Below are 10,382 nucleotides of genomic sequence, written 5' to 3'. Positions count from 1 at the left end.
TGCTGTCTTACTACAGACTCTTATATTTATGTTTACATTAAATTCTCCAATGAGATTTGTAAAAATGTGTATATACATATTCATCCAAAAATGTTCTGGTTTTGTATAGTCACCAATTGCTTCAGTAGATTGTAGTCATTGAAGATGTTTTATTTTTAGTGGACAGCCTGCTCATGACTGTCGCTGTGCTCAAAACACAACCTGGTATCAAGAAACATGCAAAACGTGAAGTCCTGCAGTGTGTAAGCCTTTTTTTGGTTTTACTATTGCACTACTGGCACTGTGGCTGAGCACATGCTGTCATTTTGAAAATTGTTAATTTTTCAGATTGTTATGTCTTTTAACAATTACACAATGAGACAAATGAAGTATTTCTTCTCATTTTATTTAAGAAAACACTCCCTTCTCTTCAATAAAAGAAACACTGCATCCAAGTGATTCATTTACAGACTGTAACCCAGCTGGACTCAGGATGGTTGAAAAACAAATAAAAAAAAGACTGGAGCAACAACACTACATCACAGGATTGGTGCCTGAACTAAAAAACAACAAATTCTCAGATGATGGTTTTTATCAACAGCTCAGTAAAATCTCCAGCATGCAGCCCTGGTCCAGGATCAGGTCTGGATGTGTCTTCCAGTCCGAGGCTGGACCCAGAAGATCGGACCATCAAACAGCATCCAGCTGGAACCCTGATCTCAGGTCTGGGAGAAGCTTTGATGATGGACACGTTCTGGTTTCTAAAAGCTCTCAGAGCAGGAGGTGCTGGATGGGATGGCTCAGTAGCTGACAAACATCTGGAGAACTTCAGCTCCTGGAATCTAAAGCACCAGCTGCTGATTCATTGACGGTCGTCTCATTGGTCATGGGTTTGGTAGGGACCGGTCCTGCTACAATAACAGGCAGGCATCCGGACTGATGGATCACATGACTGCAGTCATTTTATCAGCAAAAACCTGAAACAGGCAATGGACCTAAATCATACAACGGCAGCTGAGACTAGCACTTATTAACATGCTTTCTCTGCTTTTGTTGTGCTGACACTTGTGCCATATTAATAATTAGCCCTGCATCAGTAAACGATGAAATAAGAACACGTCGTGAGAAAGGGGAATTCTTAAGTTTAAAGGGGGAAGAATATCCAAAGAAAATTCTAATTAATAATGACAAATTGAGAGAGAGGCTGTGTTGAAAATGGTCACTCACTCACTATATAGGCTTTATAGGGGAAGGTCAATTTTTGCCTACCTGAATGCAGAGTACTTATAATTATGCACCAAGTCAGGTGTTGTGTAAAGAAACATTAGCAAGATTCATTGGAATACATGTCTGAATGTGAAGTGATGGACAACATCACTCTGCTGGTTTTAGGCTGAGAACATTTACTCAGAGTGTTTCATATTTAGACTTAGATGTTTTATTTTAAGGATCAGCACGTTTTCACAGCCCTACAGCTCAGATGTACCATGTTATATTAGAGATAATATATATTATATTTAAGAGATAATATAGGATGGACAGATATTCATTTTCATCCATCTAGTCTGAAACATCCCAACAACGAGCTGTGGACAGAGGTATTAGCCTTAATTACCCTGCTGTGTCGGCTATTTCCACCCATGGGTCCAAATTCTCTGCACTACTTTTACTGCATCACATGACTAATATCTAGGGTACAATATAGTGGATAAAAATATTACACTTACGTTTTCAATTAGCACTCCAAAATGGCTGACTCATGATGTAGGGAACTATATAATGAATGAGTGAACAATTGGAATACAGCCAAAGACTTTGTTTAAAAAGCCCATCCTTAGTCAGATTAAAACTCGTCTTCATTCCTGTTTGACTTTAAAGGCTTGATGTTCCACTTTCTAAACATTCAGAGGAAACTCACTGGTGTTCTGTAATTGAGCACTTCAACTGTTTTTTGTTTTTTGCTTCAGCAAGTTTTGGTCCCACTATGAAAATGTAAAACCATCAGCAGCTGGTGTTTGGGACAAAAGGAGAATTTGTTTCCCAAAATAAAGACTATACTTCCTGTAGGACTGGAAGTCCTGGTGATATAGAGTGTAGGAAGGTTAAATATTAACCATATTAATGTCTGAAAGTGAAAGCCTGCATCAGTGATAGAGGAAGCGTTCTGCTCTGAGAGGTTTCTGAGATCCAGTACAGATGGAAGTAGTGTGGATCTGGCAGCTGGACTTCAGTCATTGATCAGAGCCAGGATCATGCTGCAGGAACACAGAAAACAAGTGAAGCCAACCTGCCAACAGTAAACCTGCCAGAGAGCACGGATTACACCTGACTTTACCTGTACAGGTAAATGAAGAAGCAGAGCAGGTGGTAACCCAGTTTAATCATGGCCTCTTTCATGTGGGACTTGAGAAGACCTCTGTTGTGAATCTCAGTTGGGTCAAACACACCCATGTTTCCCATGGGAACCTTTAGGTACCTGCAGGAAAACAACACAGTAGGTATGCTTTCACTAACCACAGCCAGATCAATCAACTTTATTCTATAGCACATTTAGAAAAAAAAAACCACAGGGGGAACCAAAGTGCTGTACAATAGATTAAGACAATAAGAAGAAAAACATACACATACCAGGTTCACAGCGGGTGTGTTTTAAGGTGCCATACAAGACAAAATCACAATGTGTTAAAAGCCAAAGAATAAAAGTGTGCTTTTAAAAGAGATCTAAATACAGGAAGCGAGGAGGCCTGTCTGACACTCAGGGGTAAATTATTCCAGAGCTTGGGAGCAGCAACAGCAAATGCTGTCACCTCTGAGCTTCAGCCTAGTTTTGGGGACTGTCAGCAGTGACTGATCAGCTGATCTTAGGGATCGGGGCGGGCAGTAAGGCTGAAGCAACTCAGATAGATATGGTGGGGCCAGGTTGTTTAAGCATTTAAAGACAAATAACAGGAGCTTAAAATTAATTCTGTAGTGCACAGGGAGCCAATGAAGGGTCGCCAACATGGGAGTAATGTGCTCGCGCCTACAGGCCCGAGTTAACAAGGGAGCAGCAGAGTTCTGAACAAGCTGCAGATGGGCTAGAGAGGTCTGGTTAATGCCTACATACGGTACATTACAGTAGTCTGGCTAATGCCTACATACGCATTTGTAATTCTATCTGTTTCAGAAACATCCCGCACTGAGAAGTCAGGTGTATTAAAATGTTCAAACATCATCTGATCAGTGGTTTGTTTCATATCACTCGAGGTGTGAGCCTCAAGGCCCCAAAAGCACGGAGCAGAGACAAGACCTCGGCCTCCCGTTTGTTTTGGCTGTCCTGTAGCCGTGGAGCAATTGATTGCAATTGATTTTTACTGTTTTATGGTCTGACTGTTTTTACCAACATGTTTCTGAGATTTGGAGGTTTGTGGAAAAACAACCCATCCAAATGTCCTTTTAAAAAAGAATCTCTGGAAATAATGTGCCAATTTGAAAGCAAAAATTTATTTGTATAGCACATTTCAGCAGCAAGGCATTCAAAGTGCTTTACATAAAAAAAAACATCAGCAGAATTGCATTATAATCAAATTATTTTGGTACTGAACAGCATGTTTAACTTCCACGTAGAGGTGACGATTCTGAAATCTTCTGAGGTATTTTGGATCTGTACTTTAGGCATCTTGTCACCAAATGGCCTCAAAGAAAACAAATAGATATTTGACATCTATCCCAATGTACACACATACTGGGTCAACACTTGACATTGTCTATTCATCATATTTACACTCACTGGTCCCTTTATTAGGTTCCCCTTGCTACTACCAGGTTGGACCCCCTTTTTCTCTTTTTTTTTTCGACCATTCTATGTAAACTCTAGACATGGTTGTGTGTAAAACTCCCAGTAGATCATCACTTTCTGAAATACTCAGACCAGCTTGTCTGGCTGAGCCACATTGAAAGTCACTTAAATTTCCTTTTTCCCTCATTCTGATGCTCAGTTTAAACTTCACCTCATTTAGCTGCCTAAAGACACTGAGCTGCTGCCAGGTAATTGGATGATTAGCTATTTGTGTTAACAGTGGCCCTGTGAGTGTATACACGTCTGTGTACTTTTATCATACATGTATTCACCTTTGTTCATAATGCAATCCCCTTTTGATAACCACTACGGTACATTACAGTAGTCTGGCTAATGCCTACATACGGTGCATTACAATAATCAAGACGAGCAGTAATAAAAGCATCGATTCATTTCTCCAGGTCAGATCTTGCTAAGATTGGTTTGACCTTTGATATTTGCCGAAGTTGATAAAAACTTTACTGAACAACACTGCTGATCTGTTTTTCAAACTTCACCAGCCTGATGACATTTTTGGAAACTTCAGGTAAAGACAAAGCTCCAAGAACCTGTTTCATGTGTATTTTGAACAGACAATGTCTCTAAAACTAGAATTATAACCCTATGCTGTTCCATTTGCTCTGTGAAAAAAACATGTGGATGTTCTGGTGTAAGTTCAAAGGTTTTAGCCAAAGAGTTTTCTTGTATTACTTTCTGATGGAAGGTGCTATCAGTTGTAGCTTCATCATGTCAGAACAATGTTCAAAACTCAAACAGAACTGTTTTTCACTTTAAAGTTCTTGTATCTTTATGCCTACTGCCAAAGGCAAAGTCTGTACCATTAGCACAAGTTTTAATGAAACTCTCAGAAAGCCATCACAGGCTGTACATCTAGAACTGATTAATTATGAAGTCAAGATGGCTGCCACAGCTAATCAACTTTAGCATAAACACAAATGGCTATACTTTGGTGATTTTGACAGATATTGAGCTAAAACGTGGCCAGTAGCTGACAGTCATTCACAACACGGTTCAATGGCCAATAGATCATGAGAGACACTGCATGAGATTATGACTTCTGTTATTTGCAAGGTTGGACAAAAACTATGGAGGGTGAAGAGTGCCAAATTACAATAAATAAATAACTCAGAAAATGATTACTTCAGTGGGTCATTAATTAAATAAAATTGGGAATGTGTCAATTAAATAAATACATTTATCATGATTTCACTCAATTTTTCATTATTTCATTAAATAAATTATGAAATATTTAAATGGTTAGCCTGTTGGTTTGAAAATATTTCAATCACATGGTAAATGAATAAGTAATTATTTCAGTATTTATTTAATTACACCTTGGCTTCTGTGCTGTGACGCATCATTAATTGATATAAACTGTCACTGTCTAATGTCTGATTGGTTAAACAGCACAATAAGTCCAGAAACTAGGTTGATACAGAACCTGTCAATACACTCCTACTCAGTAGGTGGCAGTATTTACTCAGAATCAGGAACATTGCCAACCGATTAACGTTAGGAAAAAATCCGTATTACTACCTACTCCAGGTTTCTAAATCACGTCCAGAGCTTTGGACAGAAGCAGCATCGACGCTGGATGGTCCTCAGTGAACACCAAAGCTCACTGCAGTTTCAGGAGCCTGAAGTCCAGAGAGCACATCATCTTCCAAAACAGCAGGTGGAATATGAAAAGCCAATCCCCCTGGACTCTGTGTTAACAGGAGCGCGCTGCAGAGCCTCTTCCAACAGGCCAATTACTCCCTGCTCAACATCTTGGTCACAAAGAGCAAAAAGAAGCCCAATTCCTTCAATCCTTGTAGTTACATAATCCAGCCAGGTTCAAAATCTCTCTCTTTAACTCACTGGAAACTTCACGCAATCCCTCCGCGTCGGGCACCGCCATCTTTCCACTTCAGACTAGAGTAATTATCCTGACTGGATTGGCCTAAACCCCGCCCCCTGACTTTGATGGCTGTTTGACAGATAAAACAAATTCATGATGTGGTGCAGCACAGGAACATAAAATAATTATTTAAATTGTGAAATTGGGTTTAACCAAAAATGGTTAATTGAGCCGAAATTCAGCGGGTGGCTTTACAAGACTGAATATGGTAAGCATGTTTTGTGCTTAGTGAAAATATTAATATGATGTGAGCCAATTTATCCATGTTTACCAGTAAAATGATGCTATTAAATTCATTATTAGATGTTTTGTTGTTTCATGCAGTGATCCAACATGCAGCCTGTGCCACAAAAAGCACAGTACAGTACAGCATCTGTCTGTTTGTCAGAGTTCTCTGTTGTTATTCATTGGCCTGGAAGTGAGACGTGTGTTGGTGCTTTGTTTGCACTTTTTCATTTATGTTCATTTCATTTATTTGTAAATGTGACTTAAATTAGGATTCAAATTAGGTGCAAACAAATAGTATTTATTTTAATTGTATTTTTGTTTAAAAAAGTATTTCAAAAGTGCCTTTTGTAAAACTGTAGTTGTGTAAATATTTGACAAATATCTTACAATATCACATAATAAATAGCCATATTTTCAACTTTCTGTCAACTTTAAACATTTTTTTAACTAAATCACAGTCGGCCAGCGATCAGCTGGCGAATGGCCACCAACCACCGGGCTTAGCCTCTTTTCTGGGGGAACCCTGAGATCTATCTGAAGAAGTTTTAGTAAATATTTGTAAAACCCCTTCATGCTCTGATTTATGGAGGAAGTTTAACTGGAAAAATCCTGTGAGTTTTTTTTATTACCCCCAGAGTGAAGGAAGTCCAAATTAAAACTGCAGAACATGGAAATGTTGGAGGAAATGTGGGCATGCATCAGTAGGCCATTTCCATGTCCTATGATTTTCCCCAACTGGACAGGTGTGGTTAAAACGGTTCAAGAGATTATTGGGCTACACCTGGAGGAGCGCCTCAGTGTGTTTTATTTGGGCAACATAGCAGCTGGACTGAAGAAATGAGACAGATACCTGTTACAAATATTGCAGGTGTCCAGAAAAAGGCAATACCACAGAAATGGTTGAAAGAGGAACCATCAACTGTTTCAGAGTGGATAGATATAATATACAGATTTATTAACTTTTTACCCTCAGACATTCCTCTGAAAAATGTGAACAATATTGGAAAAAATTGGAAATGTTTTCCTGATAAGAAAACACAAAACACAGTAGATGTGTGAAGTATTTTATGTGCCATCTGTAACCAGAAAACCTGTGGAATGTTCTACTTCTTCCTTACTTTTAACTACTTTTCTTTGTGCTGTTGTCCTATGTGTTATTGTTGTCACCTTTTTCTAAAAAGTTTAAAATGTTTTTGTACAGTGCACTAAGACGACTTCTGTTGTGACTTGGCGCTATGAAAAATAAACTGAATTAAAAACAAAGTTTTAAATAAATAAAGTAAAGATGTTCCATTAGAAATTTCATTTTGTGTGTACTTCTGTTACCTTTGTCTAATATTTGAATTTGTTTGATGATCTGAACCATGTAAGTGACAAACATACAAATAAGAAATCATGAAGGGGGCAGATGCTTCTTCCCACCACTCTTTGTGTGTATGTATATATGTTTTGTTTTGTTTTTTTCAAAAACACTCTAAACATTCCCCTTTTTGCACACATATCACTATATTTCAAGTGACTGAAATAAAGTGGTTGTTAGAAATACAAGTCATTCTGATAAAAACCTTAAAGCTAAGTGAAGGTCTCTGCTTTTATTAGAAGAAATTCAGTTAAATATTCTACAAACTGGCCTCTTAATATTTTAACTTCACTAATAATTTTTAAGATGCAAGTATATGCTTTAGCATTTCAAAGTTTAAATATTTTTCACAATTATAAGAAGCACTCACACAGGCTTGTGTTGTTTCACTGATTCACAAGAATTTCACCTTTTTCTTTGTCCCAACTTAACCAATAAATGTCAATTTGTTTAAGATCTTTCGTTTCCTAATGTAACAAACAGTTTTTAGATGAAGAAATTATATAACACCTAACGAGTTAAATTGTATTTATTTCAAGATTTGAAGAGATTTTGCAGCTCTGTTTTAATGAGAGAAGCTGTACAGGTTTCTCCTCTTCGGTCTGTGACTTTTTTCACTTCTGAGTTGGAGAAAAATTCAGAGGAAGTATACCTTACCTGTAGATGTTCCAGGCTGCTACAGGCAGGTTGAGCAGGAATATAAACCAGTGCATGGACACCAACATCAGCATCGTAGACAGACACTGACCAACCATCTCTGGGATCACCCACTGGAGCAGAGAACACACAATTAACTTCATTCATGACAACAGGATTCTTGGAGGGAAGGCATACTGCCGACCTAATTTCATCTGATGTCTGGAAATCACAAAGTTGTCGTAGTTTTGATCAGCACTTGAAAACAATGTTGTGCAGGACCTGGTGTGAGACCCCGCTCAGACAGAGCGTTCTGAATGACTCGGCTACGACAGCGTCAAATTTCACTTCAGTATCTGTAGATCTGACTGAAGTAGCACTCATTTTGAGCTGGATAACGTCAATTAGCTTCTGAAATTGAATTAATCTCGTAGGATCTACACTTATTGATTACATTCTAAAACTTTTATTAAATCCTTTCCAGTGTCTCACAAGGTATTTTGCTTCCATACAGAGTTGACTTCCAATAGTAAATAGCAAATTTTTAATCAAAGATCTTGAACAGTCTGTTAAGGTGGTATCTCACTGAGCTGCAGCTGTTGGGAGACTAGTTGGTTAAAAAAAAATCCCTCACATCTGTGGGACAATTGCAAGAAAATATGTGAAAGTTCTGTTGTAGTCCTCCGTTCCTCTGAGTGTTAGCAACCAAACAACCAAAGAGCCATGTGGCCCAGCTTTGAAAACTACAGCTAATTTTTGTGTGCATGGCTTGTAAAATTAGAAAGTTTGCTGTGCACATTGTTGCCCACCTCGGCTGCTGTCCTCACATTTACGATTTAATCTGCTGGAGTACACTTCAGAAATGAAGCTGGGCAGATTTGGACAAGTTTTTTTAAAAAGATTATTTGTTATTAGAGTGGCTTTTAGACCTGGAAATGTCTTCTGTCAGTGCAGGGTGATACCGCTACAGCTCGTCTACGTTTTCAAGAGGAAAGTTGTCAAAGCTTATGCGACAGGACGACATGCCTTTGCGACTCAAGCAAAGAAACTGAAAACCCCACGAAAGTCCCAGGACATTCTGGAGACCCCTTGATGAAAACTGTTGTACAGCTGGCCACAGCCCAGAGAGACACTTCCTGAATAAGTGTTGGGCTAACTCTCAGCCACGAGCACATCAAATTTCAGGTCAGTATTTGACAAGCTGAGGAAGTTACAGCCATTTTTGTGTTTTCTGAGGTCATTTGGCTGTGGCTGCCATCTTAAATCGGGTCGACACCAATAGTTAATCAGTTGTACATAAAGATTACTTTCTGTAAGTTTTATTAAAATCTGAGGCATCTTTGGAACAAACAGACACAGGCAAAAACATTATCTTGTACCTTTTGGTGGCGGCCAATAGCAACAACAATAATAATAATAATGACCGTAAATGGGAACAATCTCTAAATAAGAATATGTAATCCACAGAGCCTTACCTTGTTGAGTTTGGAGCAGCATGCTCGGGCATTAATGTAGTCACATTCCAGATCAGACAAGGTGATAATCTGACCTGGGGTCAAGGGTCACACACTCACACTGATGAATCTGGGTGTGTTTCAGAACACGTCAGAAACAATCTGTGAAAACCAGCTGATTTAGCAAACCTCTCCATACAGAGGTCCAAACCATGAGTGGGGCTGAAGGATCTGTGCAGAATATTTAAGCCTCCTGATTCACTAAATACACGGAATCAGTTCAGGAAGAAGAACTTCAGGCGGTCAGACTCAGGTCGTGTTTTAGGAAGAAGGCGGCTTTGTTTGGGAGTAAAATGGACTGAATCCTGCTCGAATAAAGTTCACCTATCTGCAAAACTCCAGGATTAAAAATGAACCTTCAGCAGTAAACTGATTTGTTAGCTGCCTGTAGGTGGCTAATAGGTTAACTAGCTGAAGGCTGGAAGGCTAAATAAAAGGAATAAAATACTACATTAAATCATCAACATTCACAAAAACACTCCTGTGAAAAGGATACAAAGTAAACCGAAAGGAAAATCAGCGCACAGCAGTCTACAAGCGACAGGATGAACACTGCCGCTTCCATTTTATCCTCCTCTTCCTCCTTCTTCTTCTTCTTCCTCCTTCTTCTTCTTCTTCCTCCTCTTCACGGACCAGCAGTGGTTGGCAACCAGCTTGTGAGCTCATTACCGCCACCTACTGGACTGGAGGAAATAAACAAGAAAGAGATCTACTAAACTAAATCAAATATGTGGAGGACTCTCCTAAGATTATTTAAAGTAAATAAGTTTTTAATTTTCTATCTGCAGTCTAGCTTCTGTCCTTTGCTCCTGCTTTGGTTATACAGGGACCGGATGGCCCTCCAGAGCAACACAGGCACCCCATACCCCCACAGCACCCCCCACCCACACACACACACACACACACACACACACACCCACACACACC

General features: G+C 39.1%; 1 protein-coding gene across 1 annotated transcript; it reads right to left on the bottom strand.

Annotated features, from left to right (window-relative positions):
- Positions 1 to 364: 364 nt before the first annotated feature.
- On the bottom strand, positions 365 to 10,076 carry cnih4 (cornichon family AMPA receptor auxiliary protein 4). Its single transcript, XM_017438498.3, has 5 exons — positions 9,952 to 10,076; positions 9,417 to 9,485; positions 7,963 to 8,075; positions 2,315 to 2,455; positions 365 to 2,234 (listed from the first exon to the last, which is right to left on the bottom strand). Exons 1-5 carry the CDS (start codon positions 10,018 to 10,020, stop codon positions 2,207 to 2,209), a joined length of 420 nt encoding a protein of 139 aa, XP_017293987.1. The 5' UTR covers positions 10,021 to 10,076; the 3' UTR covers positions 365 to 2,206.
- Between the last annotated feature and the right edge of the window lie 306 nt (positions 10,077 to 10,382).

This window comes from Kryptolebias marmoratus, linkage group LG16 (assembly GCF_001649575.2).
Source record: "Kryptolebias marmoratus isolate JLee-2015 linkage group LG16, ASM164957v2, whole genome shotgun sequence".
Taxonomy (NCBI): domain Eukaryota; kingdom Metazoa; phylum Chordata; class Actinopteri; order Cyprinodontiformes; family Rivulidae; genus Kryptolebias; species Kryptolebias marmoratus.
This window is presented reverse-complemented; position numbering and strand designations above follow the sequence as displayed.

Excerpts from the sequence above, each read along its gene's own strand:
- cnih4 (XM_017438498.3), bottom strand. The coding sequence starts at position 10,020 with ATGGAAGCGGCAGTGTTCATCCTGTCGCTTGTAGACTGCTGTGCGCTG. Across the intron at positions 8,076-9,416 it reads GCTGCTCCAAACTCAACAAG|TGGGTGATCCCAGAGATGGT; the intron begins GTAAGGCTCTGT and ends TCTCTGCTCCAG. Across the intron at positions 2,456-7,962 it reads GCAGCCTGGAACATCTACAG|GTACCTAAAGGTTCCCATGG; the intron begins GTAAGGTATACT and ends GTTTTCCTGCAG.